Genomic DNA, 25,662 nt, shown 5'->3' on the forward strand with positions numbered 1-25,662 from the left:
TCAAGTTATGTTTATTTCCAAAAAAGGCATTTACCCTAGAAGAAAGTAGAATCTGTTAATACAGTTTAAAGTCTGTGGAGTTAAAAAAATAACAAAAAATCAATTTGTGATTATTTCTTTAAGTACAATATAAGACATTAAGTTTGCTTGTAATCTTACGGCATTACTAAACTGGACAAACAAAATAAATACTCTGTCGGAAATGTGCTCTTTGTCTTTTTACGTTTGACAAACTCTTAAATGATATGTTTTCTTCTGCTTTTCTAGTTTTCTGGGTAATTAATAGAAATAAATTTGTTAATATCTGGTAAATTAAATCTGATGAGTAAATTCCAAGATTTCTTTCAGGCAGGCATATTCTGTCCCATAAGCTTTAAAATGCAACCATGGGTGTTTTATTACTTTGAAACTTGTGTTAGAAGATCCCAATTTTTGGGTTGCAATTCAGTCATTTACATAGTGAATTAAGCACATCTGAATAAATACATAATGCTAAAATATCATCCAAGAATATGTCTAGAGTTTATACATAATACTAGATGATACAAATTAAAATATTTAGAACTGGTAAATATTTAGAAGTTATGAGTGCAGACAGGATTTTAAATGAATATTGCCCAGGTAATTTGAAGTCTAGAATGAGGTCATCATATAGTACATATATTAAACTTTTCCTGTAATTTAGAATTCTGAGCAGAAAACTACTTTCCAGCAAAACACTGGGAAACTTAGGAAAAATATTTCTGACTCACTATCTGCTCATTATTTGAATGCTGGGAAATCTGTGCTTTTAATCATTTCCTGCCATATCTCTTTCTACTTGTTTTTAAAAATATGTTTTTCTGGCATATAAAGAAAGAGTCTTATATACTTAGCATTCCTTTTTTCCAAGTAGGTTGGTAATATGCAGCTTTGTGTATTATTTTGCGAGTATTCAGGACTCAGGTGTGCTTCTGTGTATCTGAATAGTGAGTAGACATTGGCAACACTTCTACGTCACTATGATGTGCCATACAGTAAGAGAATAAGGAAGCTGTTTCCCTATGTGCTAATTATGTTTTCAGATGTGCCCCTTCTGTAGCATCAGAGATGGTGGCAATTTGCAAAGCTTACCGGGAGTGAGAATTGGCCTAGATCATCATTTAATAGCAATATTCGGGAACACTTAGGAGTGATTAGGTCCTAATTCTGACATATTGTGAGAGGTACCCCAATGTTTTCCCTTAACCATAAAAATGTAAGTATGTACAGATATGTACATACAGATATTTGCATTCTAGTTGACTGTATTATTGAATCAAATTTCATTTTGTTGTAATTATTGAATTTTCAAGGGATAACCTGAAGAGTGCTAGTATGAATATCCCAGAAACATACTTATTAAATATTCATTTTTTTGAAAATAATAAGCCATTTTCAAATGATTATAAGATTTTTCTGAACTTTTGGATGCATATTTAATTTCCCGTAGCTATCTATTTGTGGTACCCTCAGATTTATATTATGGCAAGAGATAATTTATGGTAAGTTCTAAAATATGTAGCTTCTTCATATTTAGATTCTCATTTTCTGATCAGCCTTGGTTGTAGATACCAATACAATTTTTTCTGCTATTTGTGTTTGCTTTTTCATTTGTCAAAGGGAAATGTTCTTTTGGTGTTCTAAACCTTTAAGATGAAGGTTGGGAAATCTAAGCCACTAAACAGACTCAATAGTCCTTAGCTTACATGCCACATTATGGCCAACACATTTTATTTACAAGTTTTCTTGAAGGTAGTTTGATATTTTTTCCCCTTAAATAATAGAGAAGCAACAGGGGGAGGAATTAAGAAAGTATGAAACTCGGGCAAAAGAAAATATCTGGATATTTTCATTCTTGGTTAAAAAAATGAAGCCAACATATGTTATAAAAAGTTATTTGCACATGAGTTAAAGCCTGTTTATCCACCAGAAATTTTAAGTAAACAATAAATGTTTTAGTCAATCACTGTTGTGTTCTTAACAGGCAATAATAGGTGAAATATTATGTTTCTTTAATTTTAGATTTAATGCTTTTTGCCACTCAATCTATCTTACCAGTGTCCTGATGGAACTCAGTAAAACTGTAGCACTGTTACATGTGATTTCATGAAATAACATCAGCACCACCATGCCTATATCTAGTACTGTTCCTAGTAAAATGTTGGAAAAAGTTGGCTTCTCTAGTAAAAGTATCCTACTTAGCTAATGAGATTTACTTTCTTTTTCCCCAAAATAATTTCTTTTACAAATTCTTGAATTTTTCATGTATAAATAGATCAGAAATTATATGCTTCATTCTTAAATTATGTATATATACTATATTTTCAATACAACTTGTACATTTCTCTTAGCTACCAAAAATTTGCAACCATTTTTTACATGAAATGTACATTTTTCTTATTTACAGTTATCTGTAGAAGCTTATTGCAAAACTAGTTGTGCAAGTAGATTACACTGTCAATACCACATACCAATCTTTGAAGAAAATATTTACTAAAAAATAAATATTTCTGCACAGAATATTTCAAAAGCGTTATGATTTCATGCTACATTATGTGCATAAAAACTAGGAAATAGTATGTGTTTTGGTAGATTGTTTCATTTTGTTTAAAGCATTCCAAGGTATTTACTACTTAGCCAGATATAAGTGAGCTGCTTTGTATCAGATGACTGACATTTTCAAGTGACTACACACATTCTTTTTTGAAATGTATTATTCTTTAACTGGTAAACATTCTGGTGTAATACATTTTCCCATCAAAATTATAAAATGCAAATTTCAGCTAAAAAGCGTTAATGTGCCTTTAATTGAAATCACTAGGTGGCTAGGAGATAAAAACTAGAGATTCCTCAATATTTCTAATTTTATACAACATTTGGAAGAAAGGTGCCATATCATTTCAGTGCTATTATAAATAAAGGGGCATTTGAGGAGACTACGTGGGGGAGTTAATTATAAGATTACTGATCGTTTAATTTTACCCCTAAATAAGAATGATGAAAATGTGGAATTTCTTATATATCCAAACAATATATGTCAGTATAAATAATACAGTTTAAATGCTAACAGTTGTGATTACTTTCAATATAAAAACATTAAAATACACAAGAGGAAATACAAAGGATAGAGGTTAAACATAGTGCTTTAAAACCACAGGTATACCAAATTATTTTACATCTTTCAAAACATAAATTAATGGAAGTCACAGATGTAGTGACTATCATTTAGGGGATTCATCTAATTTTTGACATTAGCTTTTCAAGAATAACTATGTTAATATTGCCACTTCTCATAATAAGTACTATTTTACTGGGAGTATTTCTTTAATCTTGCTCTTCTCATTTAAAAGTTTGATCATGAATGGTACAGCAATGAAATTTGTCAATTGATATGGTTCCGTGTTCTTAACATTGCATTTCTATAGATGTTTTGATGTATTCGTAGTAATAACATGTTTTAAATAACTTGTTAGTCATCTCTCAATCTCCACTTAATGGTTTATATACATAAGCCTCACGGTAATTTCCTTTCATGCTTTTGCTTATTAATAATACATGTCTTTCTGTTAATTTTCTGTATTTGACATTTAACCGAAGTGTGTTTGTACCACAAATGCATGTGAGGAATTATTCTACTGTTGGGCACTGATCAATCACAACACCTAATACTTTACATTTAAAACATGATCCTTTTAGTTTGTAAAGTGGTTTAACATCACATTGTAAGTAGAACCACAAGAAAAAACTTTGGGAACATTTGAGGAATGAGGGAGAGAGGGATGAGCTATTGCAAAGCTAGAAAACAATTGCAATGCAAATGTGTAAGTTTATGAATGGTGGAAAAAAGCAATATTTAACAAATATAAGGATGCTGTCTATACTGGCTTTCGCCTGCTCTGAGCAACTAGATCTTTGGGAGGCATGTGAAAATGACTTCATAAGTTTTTGTTATACAGTATGAATGTGCATGTTGGGTAAAGGAAAGAGCAACAGAAAGTGTTTTAGAAGACCTTAAGTAGTGCTACTGCACTACCCCATATTCCACTATCTTTATGACGATGCACAAATCACACACAGATTTACTGTAAGAAATAACGTCCTTTATGGTTTACAAAGCATTTCTACTTATATTTTCAGAGGATCCTCAACACACCCCTTCAAGATATGTTAGATGCTAACACCATTTTTATCATTTTGGATACTGGGGCTTACTCTGGGTTTGTCCCAAGAATAAATGGAGAAGGTAGAATTTGAATTCAGGTTTACCACATTGAGTCCCCTGCCATTTCCACCGTTCCGCACAAGAGCTTAGCCAGTTTAAGACTGTGTAACATATCTGTGCAATGAGAGAGTGGCCTGGGGTCTGAAAACCATTGCAACTGTAAAATTATATTTTCTGTAAAAATGGAAAATTATATACTTTCAAAATTGTATTTTGTAAATGTATTTTCAGATATCCATCTAAGGACTATATCATAGATCTAAAGAAGGACTTCCACAGTGAGCCAGCCTTTATAGAATACATTCTAGTAGTACTGATCGACAGATTACTTTACATACTTGGCATGTATAACATCGATTCAGAGTAGATATGTTTATAACAAGGAGATTGATACTCTCACTATTATTGTAAAGAGTATTACTTTAAAGCTATAAACCTAATAGTGCAAAATACAATTAAGAGAGATAAAACAATAGTTACATGTAGGTTTTTCTGAATCAAAAACTTTCATCTTGGCAACAGCTATGTTGTTGGAGACGTTGCACATTGTGCAAAATCTAAATCTTGGGAAATTGTTCTCCTGATTGTTTTAATGCCATGTTTCTGGATGAGAAACAAGGAACTCAGCATTTTTTGAGCACCTAGTATATGCCAGGCACTTTACTATATTTTATCTCATTTCTTTCTCAAGCTTCTGTGAGACAGATACCATTATCTTATTTTTAGAGATTCAAGAAAAAGACTGGGGGAGGTTAACTTGCTCAAGGTCACACAGCTATTGATGAAAAAACTGGTATTGGAACCCAAGTTGGTCTGATGCAGAATCTATGCTTGCTCTTCTACATTGGTAATTCTTAAATTTTTAGTGTGTGTAAGGATCACGTGAGGGAGGGCTTGTTAAAAGATGATTGCTGGGTCCCACCCCTAAATTTTCTGATTTACTAGATCTGGGGTGAGGCCAAGAATATGCATTTCTGCCAAGTCTCCAGGTGATGCTAGTAGTGTTGGTTGGAGGACCACTCTTTGAGGACCACTGTCCTGTATCATCCTGTCTTCAAGTGCCTCTTCGAACTGACATGATAGAAACATATTTGTTTTACTGTAAAAATATAACTTGATTTTTTGATAATTTATAAAAATTTTGATTTTCATAGATAAGTAATTTACATATATTTATCTATTTTTGGTTTTAGCCATAGATAAGCAATTTAGACACTCTGTTAAGTTATGTCAATGTTGCAATTCATTTCTAATAACATCTACTGAACATTTTTTTAAATCATGAAAGTCATTTAGAGGAATGATACTGTTGTTATTTAATAATAATAATTTTAGATATGCCAATAAGGTGATACATTTTATCCTTAGACAATATATGATGGGGTTTTAAAATGACATTTGGATAAGAACTTTTTTTTTCTAGTCATTTTGGAACCATTTCTAAAGTTCACCCTCCAAAAGGACCTTGTAAGCAATTCTTACACAAACATATTAAACCTGACCTCAAATGCCCTGACCTACTTCCCGTACTTCCTGACTAGAAGAGTAGGATAGTTGTGCTCTGATGACCAATACATTATAATGGACTTAAGAAACTATTCTGTCCCAAATCTGCCCCCTGCCTTCCTATGTTTGTTGACTGAGTGATTATTAATTTAAAAACCCCATGAGAATTTGGCTTCATCATTTCTTATTCCTGGTTTTCTCAACTGATTAAATAATGTGACTCCCCTATGGGGGAGAATGATAAGTCTAAGTTTCAGCTCTTTGCCCAGCAATTAATAACAGCAGGAGATCATTGGATTCAAATAAACTTTAGATTTTAAATGACATTTTATTTAGGCCAGGGGACCAGGTAACATTATTTTTAGGAGGAGAGCAAAAGGTGTTATATTACTGCTTCTAATTACCTAGAAGGAAAGCATTTGCTACACTGCAATTATGATTGGCTGCAGCAGTTCAACCTGGCTCTCGGCATGATCCCTAGATGGAGAGGTCAGACTGTTTTTGCAATAGCCAACCGGGGGGATGATGGTACATTTAGGCATTAGATCTTTGGCTGGGGAAAGGGATGAATTTTGTACATCAAGATAATTGCTTTGGTCATCTGTAAGTCACTTTAGCCATTGAGTCTTCTGACATTTATGCCCAACTAATCACGTCTTTATATTGCTCAGTCTCTTTTTAAGCTAATATCATGTAGGAAGGGACCTTCCTAATCCTGTTCAACTCTCTGAGGGTTAAGATTTTAATATAAGCAATGATGTCAAGGAACTAAGAAAAAGGTTTGTGTTGTGCTAGAATTTAAATAAACTGGATGCTTGCACGCCATTCCCCATCTTCCTATTTCTTCATGCTCAGGTTTCATAAAGAAATATAAACAAGTTTTATGTGGGAGGCTGGATTTTATGCATGTCATACCAAATGTTGCAGCTGAGGCATTCACTAATCAATCAGATCTCCATTCCTCACCTGCCAAATCCTCTCTCCCTACAAATGAACATTCTCTGGTGAATTCATTCTGAATGTTCCTGAACTTAGGCCGGCAATCCTTATGAAATTTGTTGCAGCTGCAAAAATGTGTCCAATGTGGAAATAAAATCCCAAAATAGTCCTCTGAATCAGAGTTAGCCATTTATGGGACTTTCTCTTCCCTGCTAGGCACCATTGAATGTTTGTTGAGTGAGGAAGTGAAAGCATCAGTTAGCCCCTAAGTTTGTATCTGCATAACACCAAATAGTTTGGGAAGCTGGTTATAATTATTACACTTTTGTATAATAGTATATGTTGGAATTGACTGGTCATTTTGAATAATGCACTTGAACATTTGTGTTTTGGTTTTTCAAAAATTAAGCAGGAATAAGAACATGCCTTTGCTTACAGATTGCCTTCCACATGGATTACCAATTTATGTGACCATTTAAAAATATATAGGGAGCAATCTAAGGTCACTTTAATCACATTTTAAACAATGCAATAGTTTTAGTAACTTGAAATAGCTTGCATTTGAAGCTGATTAACAGATCAGTGTCAAAGTTTGAATATCCTGAAGGGATAGAAGTTAACCCATTTAGTAATGTGCACTGATAAAAATGTTCTTAATGGACTAACAAACTTTCAATAAATTTCAATATTTTTGTTCAGCAAGAAAAGATATAATGGATCAGAGTTCATAATTTTAAAATTGTACTTGAATTGAAAAATAACATTTCTTAACTAGAACTTGACTGATCAGAATCTTAAATTGTAATGTTTTTCTTTACCCCAATTTTATGAGATACATATGCCCCCCACAAAAAATCTAACAGTTGAAGATATTTTAATTGAAAGATATATTTCATTGTATGTTCTGATATTCTCAGGTCAATATATATTCATTCCAATCCATGTATAATAGATTTTTATTTAATTTTCAATTGGCAAAAGTGTTGGAATAACTAAACACAACTGAAATTTTACTGCTGGTATGTGCATTTTCTTTCTAGGCCCATTGCTTTCCCGCAGCTGCAATTAGACATGGAATAACATATACTTAATGGAAACTAGTTTTGCCATGCAAATCCACTGAAATTGCACATTTTTTGAAAACTGTGTCGACTATTTTTTATTTATTTTTTGAGATAGGGTCTTACTGTATTGTCAGGCAGGAGTGCAGTGGTGTGATCAAGGCCTGCTGCACTCTTGACCTCCCAAGCTCAACCCATCCTCCCACCTCAGTCTCTCAAGTAGCTGGGTTTACAGGTGTGAATTACCACACCCTGCTAATTTTTAAGCATTTTTTGTAGAGGTGGGGTTTTGCCATGTTGCCCAGGCTGTATGTCCACTCAGGATTGCTTTAAAATGTGAATCACATCAGTTTGTGTTAATCACAGTTTAGCAGTACTTAAGGAGACCACACCATCCCCCGCCTCCAGAAAAAAAGCAAAATGAGAGAAATTTGTTTTTAAGCCTTCTAGGAAATGTGCCAGTGGAAAATACTTTAGATGGTTTGTAAATGCAATTAGTGACATAATTTTAAATAGAAAGACCTTTGTTCTCATTACTGTTGGCCTATGTTTAGTTTTTGGATATGGCTTCCTATACTGTCAGAGGTTTACAACTCAAACTTTGTATTCTTTCTTCCAGTGTGGAGGAATGAACGTAATTAACTTTGAACATCTTGATACAGAAAGACCTGAATCTGTGTGCAAAAGTGACTAAGTTCCCTTTATCCCCCTGGAATTCCCATGAGTTGAGGATCATCTGAATTTGAGTTGCATCCATGAACAGTTTTATCCCTTGGTTTCTTATTTGCATGGAAGGCATTTTCATAACAAAGTACTGGTTTAGTAAAAGCAGTAAGTAGGAGTCTCCATGCAAGAGAAATTGGAGTTTCCTAACATGCATGTGATTTAAAAAATAAAAAAAAAAATAAGGTGCCGTGAGATGCTGGCAGTTTTAACATTTGGAACCAAAAGTTCTTATGTATATTTACATCCTAACTGCTCAGTTTTACCTTACAAGCTTCAATTTAGGAAAATATACAGTACTTTTGCATATAATGGTACCTTGTGAGCCCCTGAGTCAAGTAGAGAGGATTTAAATAGAAAAAGGAAAACAGCCATTAAAAGCACTTACATTGTATGTGGAGTAAATAGTACAAAATGATTATTTCCCTGGAAGACCAGGATCAGAAACATGCCTATGAAGACCCACGATTCCTACAGTGCTTAGGGATGAATCTGGCAAAGAAGGATGCCTAATTGGATGAACATAAGTTTTTCTTTGCCGCAGGTGAAGCTCTAAAGAGAGATCACTGTCTTGTTTTAAAAGTGAAGTCAAGTTGTCTTCTGAAGCTGTGTTCAGATGCACCCCACTTGAAAGGGATTCTTTGGATTTAAGTTTAGATTTTTCAAGGTCTAGAAATTCAGGACACTGATGGAAAAAGAACAAAACAAGTTTTTATAATTCACATTGATAGATAGTCATTGAAAATTACACTAATAAAAACTTAAGCATTTTCTTTCCTCATTAATCTATATTTGATTAGTGATATTAGCCAACATTTCCCTCCTAAAATGAGTCAAGACGTCGGAGATTGTTTATCACTATAGATAATCCTAAACAACCATTCCAAGAACTTTTATTGAACCCTGGAACCAGATTTTAAAAATCAGATTTAAAAATATATATATTATTTTACACTGAGTTTTCCAGATGAATTAAATTCGAAATTTAAGACAAATTGGGATGAGGAATGGGATCACTTGATGAATAAGAGGGTATAAGGAGGAAAGAAAAGATGGGAAGATGGGAAGTAAAATCCGTCATCCCTAGTCAGATAATATTACCTAAATCCACTGAAAACAAAGAACAAAATAGATGGTTTTACATGTTTCCCAGTCATTCAAAACTAGTTAAATTAATTTCTACTTTCAGATTTTTAGAAGTATTGCGTTATTTTCCTTCTGACACATTACCTTCTCTTATTAGTGTAGTTTCATTTTCCAGAACGTCTTAAATTAAATTCCCGAACATCTAAAAAAGTTTTATGAGATTGTTCTACAAATCTTTATTTAAATCATTGTTCTTAGGTCCAATTTCACCATAATGTTTAACTAATTAAGACTAATTCCCAAAATAGAATTGCAAGGAAAGCTAGACTACTTATATTAACATAATTTAAAAGGACCCCTTTGAGGGCTTCAGAAGCAGGATAAAGGACTCTTTAAATTGCTTCTCTTACCATGTTTATCATCCAAGTAAAAAAATTTAGAGATCTCTGGTAATGGGTGGGGTACAGACAAGATTACTAGTCTGATGGCATTTGAACCTCAGGTCTAATCTGGCCAGCCTACTATTTCTCCTCCCCTTCCTTCCTGAGACCTCTCCCAGCCTTTGGCACTGTAGAAAATTACAGATTTTTCTTTGAAGCTCTTTTTGGACCCAGATTTTTCCTTAAAGCCCTTTTAAGAGCCAGGAAGACTATTCCTTAGGTTTCAAAGCTCTACCACATATAAATTTAAGCAGGCTGATTCTGGAAGAAAGATTTTCCTTTTAAAAAAAAATGCTAATGTTTAAAATTATTATTCTAGCTTCATTGTTCTCAAACTTTAAATGAACATAAAAATCATCGTGGGCTTGTTTAAAATGCAGATTACAGGGCCCATTTCCAGAAATTCTATTTGAGTAGAAACAGAGATAGGGACAGAAATCTGCATTTTCCACAGCACCCCAAGTGATTCTGATTAGGTGACCCCTGGAAACACACTTTGAGAGACACTCTTGGTTGGATGGTATCCACACTCACTTGTGAGGAAGGGCTGAAACTTCGGTCAGTTTTGATGGATGCTTCCGGTTGACTGGTTCTCATCAGCTGGATGATGGGTCTCTGATATTCTGCTCCTGCTGTTACCATACTGTAGGCTGGGGGGACCACAGTGGTTTGTTTCTGCAGCAACTGTAAGATGGTCTGGATGTCAGTGGTCATTTGGGATTCAAGCCTACAGAACAGATAGAAGGAGGAAAAGACAGTCTAAAATAGTCCAGAATTTCAAGAGCATTTAAAAAAATTTCAGCACTACCAAGAAACAGAATTATGGCCTTGCTTTAAACAAGAAGGACAGGAGAGGGAGCACAGAGATTCTTTCCTGACGGATACTTACTGTGTATGTCTCACTAATTATTCTGATAAAGACTATTGCTTTCCTGTTCATATTAAGAGTTAACAGAAAATCAAATGAGCAAAATAGACTACATGTTTACTAACCTTCATTGATTTCAAAATGTAAAACACACTGAGAATTTATTTTTAATCAGTAATTGTCTTTGCTTTTTAATTAGGTTTTACTCAGTTTCTTGTGAACATTTTATTTGCTCTTAAAAAATAGATTGGTAGCACATTTCTTTCATAACTGTAGCATCCCAGGATAATTTCTTATGTGTTTTTACATTTATATTAATGCTTTTTAACCTTACCTCTGTCCTATTCATATTAAGTATTGTATATTATTCATTGTATTCTTTCTTTAATGTTTAATGCTGTTAAATGTTAAATTCTTTTTCCCTCTTAATATGTCATGGCCTTTGGTATGTAAGAAGCAGACCAAACTTGACTTCACTTGCTTCTAATGACCCCCCATCTGGCCTGCAAAATACCAGTTTATTTTTTCCCTAAAGCTCACAAGTAGCCAACTGGCCTGTTAATTTCATTCTCATTTTAAATTAAAATTTAAGGGAAAATAGCAAAATATAATTGGTCAGATTCCCCTCCTTTGCATGTGTTAACAACAGCATTAAATACAGAGGAAATTTTGTGGACATAAGAACAGAAAATTTGGACCATATGCCTCTTTAGAAAATTCTTCTAACTCTTCACTTATTGCGCGACTGTTTTGCCTCTGAATAAAAAATGGAAATAAAACAAAAAAAGGAAAATCATAGGATTAATTTTGCCCAATGAAATTCATGTTATATTTGTAGAATTCAAAGTAGAAATTAGCTTTTGATTTGATAGAGAACATAATACACCTGGAAAACATGAGAAAATATCTTCTTTTTTTTTAGTTTTTGATATTAACACTCCAAATCTTCCTTCTAAGAATCACAATAACACATTATTCTTGCAGTTTTTCTATAGTTAGTAAATATAGCCATATAGCTTTGTGTCTTCTAAACCAATAGCTATGAATTATACATGACTTTGCAAATGTCATTTTTGCAAATGTCAAAACCACTCTGAAAAGGGAAAAATTGAGTTATCAACTGGTTTATTTATCTACTTTTGATACCTGAAGGTCTGATCTAATTTTTATGCTTCCAACTAAACTAAGCAGACCCATTATTTCACTGTTATGTGTTATACATATTTTTCTTTCATTTCACTCTTCAAGTCCCAGCTTATATATTATCTGTATCCCAAAATCTTTCCTTATTTACCCCATTCAGAATTACTTTCTCCTCTGAGCCTCCAAAGAAAATTATACATTCAGATTTATCACAAATATTTCTGTACAAATGTATTCCATTACTAACAGCATTCAGTTGTGAGTGGCTTACAACAATGTTTATTACATTGAATGTAAAAGGATTTGGGGGGAAAGACTGGAAGAAGAACTGCATCAACAAGGGAGATTCAAGATCCAAAAATGAGTCAAAAATTATCGTGATGTTTTTGTTATATAAATCCTTTGCCAAATAGCAGCTGTCTCTGAGAAAATCTCTTTATCATGGATTCTACCTATTTGAATAGTGTCTATGAGGAAAAAATCTATTGGAAGGTGAGGCTTCAGCATCCATACGTCCAGTAATTGCAGCACACTGCCATGAGTGGGACTTAATTTTGTTTTATTAACTAGTTGTTAGATATCTTGGGTAGTTCAACAAAGGGCAGCAGTTTGCTGTTAGGTTTTTTTATATGCATAGGGTTGTATTTCAGTGTTTTATGACAAGGGTCTGTTAGCTTAATAAGAATGGACTCTTGGGCCAGTCACGATGGTTCATGCCTGTAATTCCAGCACTTTGAGATGCCAGGGTGGGTGGATCACTTGACCTCAGGAGTTTGAGACCAGCCTGGGAAGCATGGCAAAATCCTCAATAATTAGCCAGGTGTGGTGGTGTGCACCTGTGGTCCCGGCTACTCAGGAGGCTGAAGTGGGAGGAAGGCTTGAGCCTGGGAGATCGCACCACTGCACTCCAGCCTGGGTGACAGAGGACAGAGCCAGACCCTATCTAAAAAAAAAAAAGAAAAAAAAGAGGACTCTTATACTGAGACTAAATAGCCTGCTTTACTCAGGAGGAATTACAGAGAATTTAAAATAAATCCAGCTTGGTATTTAAAACAGAAAATAACATAGTTTTAGAACTTTTTCTTCTGTCAGCATAATTATAAAGCTGCGTGAAGTTAATATTTTCATTCATTCACTCAGAGACCCACAATGTAGCAGGCACAATGTTAGGTAGGAAGGTGAGGGAACAACATGATAATGAATAAATATGAGATCTGATTTCACAGTGCTAACAGGAACTAACCACTTAGGAAAGACAAATGAAGGAGGGGCATAAATAACCACAACACTAGGCAAAGCAAGTGCTCAATGCCATACTAGAGGCATGCAGATAAATTGCTCTGTGTGCAATGGCAGGAGTCATTACTAACAATTTTTACATGTTCTAGGGCTTCTCTACTCAAAGTGTGGTGTTTTTTTTTTTTGTTTTTTTTTTTTTTGTTTTTTTTTTTTAGTGCAGTAGCATGATCTCGGCTCGCTGCAACCTCTTCCTCCCGGGTTCAAGCAATTCTCTGCCTCAGCCTCCTGAGTAGCTGGCATTACAGGCGCCCGCCACCACTCCCGGCTAATTTTTGTATTTCAGTAGAGATGGGGGGGTTCACCATCTTGGCCAGGCTGGTTTCGAACTCCTGACCTCGTGATCTACCTGCCTCAGCCTTTCAAAGTGCTGGGATTACAGATGTGAGCCACCACGCCTGGCCAAGGTGCAGTCTTTATATCAGCAACACTGGACATTACTGGGAGCTTTTTAGAATGTGGAATCTCTGCCAACTAGACGTATTAACTTGGAATCTGCATTTTAATAAGACCTCCAAGTGATTCAAATACACATTGAAATGTGAGAAGCACTGGTCTAGAATCAAGTCTTAATGATTTACCTAAATAGGTGTATCTGCAGGCAAAATATATAAATACAGAATAACATTTCTTATGTAAACCTTTAACCCTATCTATAGGTTAATCAGTCATTAAAGCAGAAAAGAAGTGGTAGCAAGGACCATTCAAGATAGACCATTTTATTTGTTTTTATTGTGTTTTGTACTTAATATGTGTATTTGAATGAGACAAATGGTGTAGGAATTCACAGTTCTACATTTGAACAAATGCCGAAGCTAAACAGGGTAGACTCCACTATAGAAAGTGTCCTGGGATTCTCGCTCTGCAAAGTAGAAGTCTGAGTTGAGCTTCCCCCCTCAAACTTTTTTGTATACATGTAACTTCTAGAATAAAGTGGAGGTGAAAGGTTGTTAAAAACCGCAGTGGAGTAAAAATGTAATATTTTGGATTTTAAATCCCAAACGAGCAAAAAAAAAAAAAAGTTTGTAAAAATATCAGAGATAATTAGAAACAAATGTCAAAGGAGATGTAGTATTGGTGGTAGTGTCATCCTAAATAATAAATAGAGGCACTCTAAAAGGAAAAGATATTTATATGGGAATACGCAACACAATGGGAATATTCATGCCATAGTAAAGTATGCACTCATTCTGAGAGGTAAAGGTGGAGATTTTTAAAGGAAAGATGAGGAGGACTACATAATTGTTTTGAAATGATTATCCTTGGCTACAAAGATCAATAACAAGGGTGACGCTGGTTCGAGATTGGACAGGCAGTTGCTGGTCAGATGTCCTTGCAGAAGTATGTTTTGTGTTAGGTTACAGTGGCTTCTGTGCAAGGTTGTGGATCTTATAGAGTCTTTGTGATAGTTTTTGTTATCAGGCATACATTCCTCTCTTCCTGGCCCCCCCCAGCTCTATTTTTCAGGGTTTTTCTAACATTAACAACTCCATTTTGATTTTGACTACTTTCACAGCAGCAATTCAAAACATCTTCAGGAAACACATACCGATATTGGGAACACATCAAAAGAGGTTTAACTGCATTTTGTGGAAAAGTTTTATATAGTAATAATAACATACTAATGTAATAAAATAACAATAACAATTTTTATTACTATTGGGTGATTGCATGCCAAATGGATCATAAATGTGCCCTTAGAACAAATGTTTTAAGCAATCATTGACTTATCCTAGCAGCAATGATTGGCACCCATGACAGAGCAACCAGGTGATGCTAAAAATCTCAATTTTAGTTCTGATGAAAGGTCCAAGTCAGGAATTATACGTAGAGTAGGAGAATATACTAAAATGAACACCAGTAATAGAAGTGAAGTTCCTTGTTAATCAATTTTTACCTATCTGCAAGTAGAACAACTTCCATTTTGTATAGCATATGTAGTTCCCATTTACATTACTTTAGTCCTTACAGTAGCATCATGGGTAGGTATGAGTCAAAGTAGGAAATGGAGGGAAATTTAAATGATTTGACCCAGTAATCCTGTAAGTTATTAAGTAGCAGACTTAAGACCTTTTCCTATGCTCACCAATTGCAAGTACGGTGATAGCATTTTGCTGAATAAATCACTGCTGCTTCTGTCATTCAGTCATTCACTTGTGTGTTCAACAACAATAAACGGCATGGACAAAATGCACACAAAAATTTAAGCATAAATAGTGAATAAATCAGTAGTTTGTGATATAGGCAAAACTCATAGATGTGTTAAGTACAGATGAGTAAGCAAGCAGCTTGTTAAACATGGCAGAATTCATAAGATACATTAAATAGCATGCTAGTAACCTGCCAGGCATATCAACGATAGAAATATGTAACAAACAAGGGTGTTGCTTATACATAGAGATGGAAAGAACAAATTATTCTCAGGTCACCTCTAGGTAAACAACTGTCATCCCAAAATGTGGTCACCCATTGGTGATATCAGTATCATCGCATCTTGGCTCCATGTGTGCTGTACCTACGAAAGGCTAATGAAACACATGGCTGTTGAGCTGGCTAGTTGGAAAGCCACAGCTGAGGTCAGGTATACTATACCTTGTATCCTTGTTATGGAGCAAGTGTGTGCCACTGGCACAGGAGATTATTTTTGTCTGCAGACCTGCAAACCTAAACTCTGGTCTTGGTAACTTCGTTACATTATGGCAAATGCATGAACATTGTGTAAGTCAGAACTGGGGTAGTGCAATCCTTTTACCATGCTTGTGCGTATTCGAAATGTGTTAATTGCCCCATATGGTTTCCCTCTTCTCTCACTTGTGTTTTAAGTTGATTTAATAAATCTTGTGATTAGAGCATTTTAATTTAGTCAGTGCAGTTTTCTGTCTGGGACTACTGGAATATCTTGCCTGGTCAGGTGAACTAAAAGGCTACTATTGGATCAAGACAAATTCCCAAGTGAAACACAACTGAAGCATCTGTGTCATACCCACTCATAGATTCTTTTCAATCTTTTTGACCACTTTAATTTTAAAGAAACCACGCAGACTTAGGGGAAGGGATTACCTCCTCCCTAAACTAAGATTTATTCATCATGTTAAGTGGTTTAGATCAACGGTGAAGGAAACAAGAAACTCTGTGAGAATTTCAATTCAATTACATTTTTTGATAAGCTGACTGAATAACTAAAAGTTTAAATCACGTTGTCAGTATTTTTTAAATGCCCTAACACATAACTATGCTATCGGGAACATCCGAAAAAGTGTAAAAGGAGGATTAAAAGAGGAAGGGCGTCAGTTAACAAATTAATTAGGAATTATTTTGAGGGGAGAGAAGGGAGTTTTCTAAGGTAGCCAGTGCTGGTGAAATACTAACTAGATGACAAAGAAAAAAATAGGATTTTTGCTGCCAGAAGTATGAAGTGTTCTAAATAAATGCTCCTTTCAACACAAATTATTCTGTGAACTTCTAGTCTTATTTTAAATAAGTAAATGTATAAGGAAATTATGAGATCATGGCAAGGAGAATTTTCCATTTGTAAGGAGTAAAACTGGACCCATGTAAGGGGTTGGGTTATGTTCTCCTTTTGCCCGTCACTGCTTATACCTGTTAAGTTGCTCCTGGAGCAGATCTAATCTTTGTTCCACTTCCCCGTAGGTGAGGTCGCTTTCGGTTTCAGAGATACCCCAGGCAGCTCGCTGAAGTGCAGATGGACTGGAGTCTTCAGGCTGGGGATGTGCATTTTCTCGTTCCCAGCTTCGCATGTCAGTGATATCTGTGGAAAATAGCAAGATGGATGTCAACACTCTTAGGTGCCCCTTTGCGTCAATAACACATAGATATCCACAAGACAAGCTGGAAAGGATCGGAGTATAACCTGAGAGACAGAGAACCAAAAGTATTCAGTGATGTGTCCAGGGGCCACGGCCAGTTGGTAGCAGAGTCCCACTTTCACCCTGCTGGCCCTACCTCCCATATCCGTTTCCATGTGAACAAAAACATGTAGCAGGTCCTGAGTGTTTAGGATTTTGTTTTCTTTCTGTTTGTGCTAGGAGAAGATAAGAACAGCAGAACCAAAACTGATTAGAGAACAATGAGTCTGTGCTTTTATATCTAGAAGGAAGCAGCTTATGTTGTTTGCACCGCATTATCTAGGGTTTAAGATTTTTAGGGCTCTTTCCCACAGGATAACTTGCATACGTTATGACTTAGAGTGGGCCCAAGAAGAGAGCCTTAGAGAAGTGCTGATCTTCAGGGTGATTCTCTTTGGCCAGCCCAATTCAAATAGAGCCAAGGAGCCATAAGCCATGAAAAATGGGAAGAATTTTACAAGTCCCCTAGTCCCCAGCTACTGTTTCATGTTTTAATGCTTTCTTGTAGCCCCTTCTGTGCTGCCCTTTACCATAATTATATTGCTTTCTAGTATGTTTTTCTTGTGGCTCTTTATTTTAAATATTGCTATGTTACTCTACTTTAAGATAAACTGTTAGTTCCGGTCTACTATTTAAAATGTTCTCAGTGTCTATTATGGACCAGACACCTTGGTAAATACGGAGGAACTAAAGACAAAGGAGACCATAGACCCTGAACTTGAAGAATTCAGTCTAGCAGGGTTGTGATCCCTTTTCATATAGAGATTCATTTTTCTGAACTTCTTTTAATTTCCTTTTTCTCCTACAATCTATATTTTAAGCTGTCAATATTTGGGGGAAAATATGTCCTTTCCCCCTCATTTTTGTCTATATTTTAGATGTTTTTGCTGCTCTCTTAACCTCTAAGAATAATTAACAGGTTGGAAAATGAAACTTATGAAAAAATACAACTGGAGCTGGGAGTTGACTTTAGAGATGAAGGAGAAACATTTTTCTTCACTGGGAGGGCTAGTAGGAAGGAAGGACTATCTAAAACTGGTATTCATTTTCACAGAGAAAGAGATTTGAATTACAGAAAGTGATTTTGGTTTGATAGAAAGACTTAAAAAAAACTTGACAAGTATCTATGATTAAACACTGAGAAGAGTTATTATGTAAAGTTATGGAATTCTTGGCTATTTTAAAAAATTGGATAGAAAGTAACTGAATTGGGCAGGATTAGCTATGATTTTAGAAATAGGAAACAACACCATTGGACTCCTCAAAGTTCCTTCCTTTCCTGCAGTTTCTGCAAGGGTAGTTTAAATGCATCCTCTTTCTCCAAGTAGAAGACAGACATGTCTGTATTCTTTCTTCATGGTTTTCCTCTCACTCATTACCTTATAACATTGAACATAAAGAAATTTCTCAAATGAGGTGTCTATAATTTCTGCCTCAGTAGGGTGAGGCTTGACAAAGGAATATTAGCATATCCAAAGTCAGCATTAGAAAAATATAGGATCAGAGTTCCTTCTTCTGCAGAAATGGCTAACAGACCTCAGAGGGCTTGCTATGAATTCCAGAAAGACTCTTCCTGATTACGGCTTTTGTTCTTATTTAAAGAGGCAGTTTATAATTTCTTTTAGTATTTTATGAAACATGGCAAAATATAAGTGAACCTAAAAAGATACTGCTGGAGTTTTAAGTCACTTATCTGCAGATTTTCACTGAGAAGTATGATTTGTTATTCACAGACATTTGAACCTGTTTAAAATGCAAAACAATAATATCTTAGCAAACTGGGATTTAAAGATTGGGCCAGTAATGCTAAGCAAACTTCCGGAATACCTATATAAATGGTCTGGTGATGCTGATGCTTTTCTCTGTCTAGTCTGCTGCTAGCCAGTTAATGTAGAAATCTTTCTTTCGAGAAGGCAAGAACTGATAAGACTGAAGTTACATGTTATGCTCACACATTTTGTGCCAAGAAAGCTTACAGAATTTCTGCCTATGTTTAACAGCTCTCTTCTTTCCAAATTATATATAATAAATTGGTTTTTAAATGACAATGGTGAATCACATGCAATAAATTATGGAGGATTATAATTTTTCTTCAGGGCTCAAGAAAAAATAATTACCTTATCAGAAATGAACGAAGTGTATACTCTTAGAGGCTTCCTTGATTATAATTTACTTTTTAATTAAAATCTGAAGATACGTAATTAGCTTGTTTAAACAGCAGTATAAAAAATGAGGAGTTCAAAGGGGAAATCCTGGTTAGTGGTCGTAATCAAATGAACATCCTTGTAGACACTTTCTAAATATAGCTCGGAAAGAATCTGCACTTGGTTGCCTTGGAAAATGTTGCTATAGTTGCAAGACACATTTCTGGAAATGTATGAACAGAAAGTAAACTTTCACTTTGCTCTGAGTAGACAATTTTCCTAGAGTCAACTTTTGACCTCAATCTTAGTAGGAACAGAGTCCATTTAATTTGTTCTCTTTTCATTTTAGTTTGGCCTAAATGTGCTCCTCTGTTGGATTCAGCATCACAAATGTTAGGAATATGAGTGAGTGACATTTCCTATTGATGGTGAAACTAAAATTTGTGGGGGTTTAGTAGTTTGAACTGCAGCAGCAACAAGTCACACATTGCATATTAATGCAATATATCATCTTAAAAATCATTAAGGAATGAAATTCGCAGTGAATGAAGTTTTAGAATTCCCCATTGGTTAAAGATATTAATTAGCCAGGCTAACCATGTGTTACACTGATTGAAGCTATATGATATCAATTCAATTGACATGCATATTTAGCTGTACATTTTCAAGATAATTATTATTTGAATAGAGATTGCCCTGTAAATTTTTAAAAATTAGAATATATAGATACTAAATTTGTTAGAATATAATTTTTTGTGTTTATGGAAAAGCTAATTAAAAATAATTGGAAGGCGTAGCAAAGAAAAGTATATGAGGAAGGGCATGAGAATTCATTGTCAGTGAGAGTCATTATAAAGTCAGAAAATCCCCAAATTATATATTTAATAATTTGCCACTTGAGACTCTAAAACTCAAGGGGAAAACAACAAGCATTCTTATTAGGTTCACATTATGTTGACCTTTGGAGATAGCAGAGATGGTTCAGCAAGCTCTTCAGAACTTGTGACTTCCATGATACAACCTGTTTCTATTTTTAGCACTTCCCAGAATCCATTTTCATAAATAACTAAAATGGGACATTTGGTAATCACATTTAATATTCCATTCTTCCATTGTGATAAATGAGGTACTATTTCCACTCACTTCATCAAGATTTTAGATTGTCCAGAGAACACTTGCATATATTCTTAGCTTACTTCAATGTGGGGTCATGAAAAAAGTGGGTGCTACAAGACAGGAAAAGCAACTCTGGAAAAATATAAAGCCTAAGTATCCTAGATTTAATAAAACCTTTGTAGCTGAATATGGTACTTGGGAATAATGATGATAAGTAATATTTACTTACTCTGTACTAATGTACTAATTTTGCTATCCTACCAGGCCTAGAACATCCTATTTTTCCTTTTCTGTTAATATTCTTTTGATGCTTTATTATGCCTTCCTAATCTTTACATTTTTATACATCCAGGGATATATTAAATTATTAAAACTTGAAAAATAAAACCTGTGAGAAAATACTAACAGTTGGGGATTTTATTTCAGAAAAAGTAATTTACATGTTATCTTAATAACCATAACCTCGTTGGTTAGATAATATTATTCCTCTTTTAAAGATGCATAAACTGAGTCTTGGTGGGTTTGGTCAAATCATTTACCCAAAGACATAAAGGGAGCAAGTGGCAGAGCTGCACTTGGAACCCAAGCAGTCGTTACTGGTACCACTTACTAGCTAGACCTATAGATCTAGCCTCTGGTATGCTAAAATAGTTGTTCTTCCATGTAATAGTTCTTTAAATTTTCCTGAATTTCTCATTTTTTAGCATGAAATCTGCATCTACTAATCAAGCATTATTACCCAACTCGTGCACATTTTCTACAACAAAATCTGTACATTTGGGTATTCCTTTTGGAAATAAAAATAAAAATAAAATAAAGACCATACTTTATTTCAGGGCATTTCTCCACTCTTTCTCATATTCTCTGTAAAATTAAATTTTGATTGGCATGTATTATAGTGTGATTGCATTGGCCCTTCATACTATAATATTATAGGGTTGGGGGTGAGAAATGGGTACAGAAGATACATATAAAGAACCAATTGATTAGCTGTCTTAAAATATTCATGGGTCCTCTCTCTCCATTGAAATTACTACAACAGACTTTCCCACAGTTTTCTACCTGACATTTTATTAAGTCTGGTTGGTCACGAAAACCTCTCACTCTATAAGTGTTTGGGAATAATTACCACTTGTTTTAGAATAGTGCAAACACTTCATGGATGATCTGAAATCTGAATGCTTCGCAAACATTTCATGAAGTTGAGAACAATTAGATTAACATGTGTCAGTACAGTTCTTAATTTGTAAAAAGTCACCATTTTGTGATTAGCACTGAAGAGAGACCACCTGATGTCTAACTCTGGATTACCTTTGCAAGAGTGACTTCTTTTATCTATGTGCATTCTTCCTGACGTGGGCACTGTTTCTTCAAAATCGAGCCCAGATGCTTTCCCTATTCCTGGAGAAGAGTCTACTATTCCTGAGAAGAGCGGCTTTTGTTCATCATCAATGGAGGAGATGAAAGATGAGGATCTGCTTTTTTTCTCTTCAAAGTGTCTCTTGGAACTCTGATAATGTCTTATGGTATCTGCAGAGTCTTCAGGATCATTTGTACTGTTTTCTTTGCCAAAATATATCAAAGAAAAGTTATTTTATAGCAGACAATTAAATGTGAGACGGTATGCATATTACACTACCTAGCTATATATATAAACTAGCTTTTTCCTATTGAAAATGTAGCTACTTGGGTACTCAATTTTTTAAATTCAAGGGTTATTAGATTATCTTAGTAAAGTAAATTATTCATTTCAAAATTAAAAGAATATTTACAATGGTAATAATGTTTATGTCTCAGACGAAAACTATGATAACTTACAAACTTGTTTATATGTTCAAGTTATTTGTATTCTGAGAATCTGGTACACTCTTTCTTTAGGGAAATGAAAAAGACAAGGGAAAATGTGTCCCAATTTAAAAATATCACCACTATGCAACTTGCTATTTGTTTATTTTTAACCTACATGCCCTATTATCTGTTTTAGCTGCTCATGCATTGCAAAGGTCAAAATTGGAAGCCTCCTTGTAGGAAAAGGCTGGCAGGCTGAATTTCAACCTTAGTCTGATGCATGTAATGGCCTTGGCATTCCAGGCAGTTTGGTTGTGTAGCATAATGCAAAGAATATAAAGCTTAAATACAGTAATTAAGGTAGGTTTTACCTAATTACATTAAAGCTGGTAGTGCATATTGGCTGTTTTATACTGAAATGTCAGGATAATTTCAGTCCTGAAGGTTGTGTTAGAACATATTTCAGCAGGAAAAACTCAAAGAGACAAATCCCAGAACTTGTTTCTATTAGTGTCCTGGGGAGACAGTATAATTCTCCATCTGGTTTCTGCTAATAACTAACCAACAAAACGCCAGAAGGTATATCATTTTCTGGAGAAATGGTGAAGACAGTGTCTCCATCCACTCTACGCCTCAGTGTGCTTACTTGGTTATTTATAGAAGGCCAAATGAACTGATGGAAGGCCACGCCAGAGAAACTTCCAACTGTTTTTAAAAATTCCCATATGGCATAGAAATTCAACAAAGATTTTTTCCCTATATTTTTTTAAATCATAATTTAAAATATGAAAAGCCAGAAAGCAGCCCAAGGTAAAAGCAGATAGAGTTTAAAAATCAGTGTTATGCGAAATTGTTATTGAGGAGTTCATGTTTTGTCAATTAAAGTTGAATCTAGAAAATGCAGATTGCTTATTTTCTTTAAGATTTCACACTTGATCAGTGATTTCATCATTGCTGAGAAAGACATGGACCTTTCCGATCTCCAACATTACAGACATCATTGATTACTTACTGTTACTTGTATATCCCTACTCAATCACTAATCTAATTGGTTGTAAATATTCGGATCAAATCTTCTTACAAAAAGCCTTTTCTCTTCAGTGTCATTGGCACAGACCTCCTTAAACCTCTAAAATTCCATCTTGCCATCTTCTTCCCAATTTTCTTTGTTTTTAACTTCTTCCCTTCTCTAAAGCCCTCTGAAAATTTGATCAACATTCTCTACTTTTTGAACATATCATTTTATTCCTCAAAACATAATAGTTATAAAGATTAGCCTAGTAAATGTGAAAAAAACGAAAGTTTCATTTTTCTAAATCATCCTCTTACCTGCTTAGTGAATTGCACAAGTTTGCTCTTCCTAAGTAAACCTTCTTGTGGTCTGTCACTTGGGAACCAGAGATATTTGAATCAGCTCAGGCCTCCTATTTTCTCGAAAAGGATTTTCATTTCTACACTTTTGTGGAGTGTTTTCCAGCAGCATCAAATGCAAGCTGAATTAACCATTAATTCATGTGCCTCCAATCAAGGTCTGGATAATGCTAACATGGATATTTGCAATGAATTTACATCACAAATTAATAAACCATTTTGTATCTTTGGCTGGAGAGGTCTTGGGGAATCCTTACACATGGTAGAATGTTCTGTTTTACCTACCATGCTGGGCTTCAGTCTTAGTTTACTAACTTTGGCTTGATTTTGGATGCTTACGAACAAGATTCACCAGTTAACATGTATTGTTAAGTTGAATTATAACTTGCTGATTTCACCTTGGACATGTGTTTACAAAATGTGGTCAATGAGGAATTACTATCATTTAGTTGTATAGTAAAATGGAGAAAATTACTTCGTATACATAGGACAGAATTCTTTAGCAAAAATTTCAGGTAAAAGCAGAATCAGGTAAAAGAAGAAGAAAAAAATTTGATATCCTTGAATTTTCCCCATTGGTAAGGAGAAAAAAAAAACCCACCTTTATTTCTGTATTAGTTGCTACTGGACTATCACCCAAGCCATATGAACAATTTCTTTGATACAAACCCACTGAAACAGCATTTTTCCATTCCATACTAGATAAATTAAAGCTTCATTTTCTGTCACATAAAATGAAAGTTGAAATGACAATCTATTTGTAGATTAAAAATGGAAACTGTTCAGGCTTTGGCTGGAAAATTGGCTGATGTAATATGTACATGAAATTGGGCAGCTGAAATGCATTATAATTAGCCTCCAGGTACTTCTAAATTTTGATGGACTGTACTATTTTTGCCTTTTTCCAGTTAAACTGAATTATTTGATAGACATTAAATAGTATCAGGTACTTTTTTTTCTTAATTCTATTTATATTCTATGTAGAAATAATATTCTAAGGGCAGTTATCTGATTGCATAATCTTTCCTGTTACCATCATTTTACATAAAGAAAAAGTCTTGCCTGTTTAATTCAACCACAGATTTGCTTCTGATTCAGAAGATGAAAAACTTTTTTTCTCCCTTGTTTCTTTAGGTGGACAGTTCTTCTCCTCCCCCTTTTTCACAGAACACAATTCTAAAGCATTTGTAACTTGTCTTATGGGTGTCTCTCTGAGTTTAGAATGTAGTCAAGAGCATAGAATAAGTGTCCTAATGGAATGACTGACCCATTTATCTTAAGAATGATAATATAATAATCTTTTCTTTCAAAAAACCTGGAATTAACATTTGTGCTCACTCCATCTTTTTTGGAGTCTTTCTCTCAGTTTACCATTTTTATTTGTCGAACCCAACAGGGAAACATAAGCTTTGGTCAAAGAGAAGCATTTAAGGTGCTCTCTCAGCATTTGAGTTTTAGATTTCCCACTGCTGACAAGAAATAAGTTGAGCACTTCCAAGCCAGATGCCTTGAAAAAATTATTACATTGGAAAATTGGAGTCTAAAATAAATTTTTTCATTTAAGATCACATACTTTAGGCCTCCTATAGCTCTAAAGGGTATTGAAAGAGGCCTAGATGAATACTTCTTTATACAAATTCAAAAATTAACAATTTAAAAAATTAAAATAAAGAAAAGATGGATATTGGTTTAAAGGTAAAAAGTTTCAGATATGCAGAATGAATAAATTCTGGATCTCTATTCTACAGTATGGTAACAATAGTAAATGTATTATATACTTAGAAGTTGCTAAGAGATTAGACCTTAAATGTTCTCCCCACATAAACACACACACACACACACACAGAGTTAACTATGTGAGTGATGAGTGTGTTAAATTAGCTTGAATATTGTAATCATTTCATAATGTATACAAATATGAAAAAATCACTTTGTATACCATAAATATGTACAACTTTTTCATGTCAATTATACCTCAATAAAGCTTGAAAAGATCAAAAGATACTTTTATAGATCACTAAAATGGATAACAAAAAGCTAATCATTGTTTGCTATTGAAGAAGATATTTCAA

General features: G+C 34.4%; 1 protein-coding gene across 4 annotated transcripts in view; it reads right to left on the reverse strand.

Annotated features, from left to right (window-relative positions):
* Positions 1–4,099: 4,099 nt before the first annotated feature.
* The window catches only part of KCNH7 (potassium voltage-gated channel subfamily H member 7), a 478,895-nt gene continuing 457,332 nt past the window's right edge, over positions 4,100–25,662 (reverse strand). For 3 of the 4 annotated variants that reach the window (XM_009443595.4, XM_054679079.1, XM_525954.7), the window contains 4 exons: positions 21,743–21,994; positions 16,906–17,074; positions 10,533–10,725; positions 4,100–9,157 (listed from right to left, as the gene is read on the reverse strand). In XM_009443595.4, coding sequence (XP_009441870.1) covers positions 8,891–9,157; positions 10,533–10,725; positions 16,906–17,074; positions 21,743–21,994 — 881 coding nt within the window. In that variant the 3' untranslated portion in view covers positions 4,100–8,890. The remainder of the gene's footprint in view (positions 9,158–10,532; positions 10,726–16,905; positions 17,075–21,742; positions 21,995–25,662) is intronic. The other variant, XM_063790524.1, reaches the window with a different exon arrangement.

The sequence above is a fragment of the Pan troglodytes genome, chromosome 13 (genome assembly GCF_028858775.2).
Source record: "Pan troglodytes isolate AG18354 chromosome 13, NHGRI_mPanTro3-v2.0_pri, whole genome shotgun sequence".
Taxonomy (NCBI): domain Eukaryota; kingdom Metazoa; phylum Chordata; class Mammalia; order Primates; family Hominidae; genus Pan; species Pan troglodytes.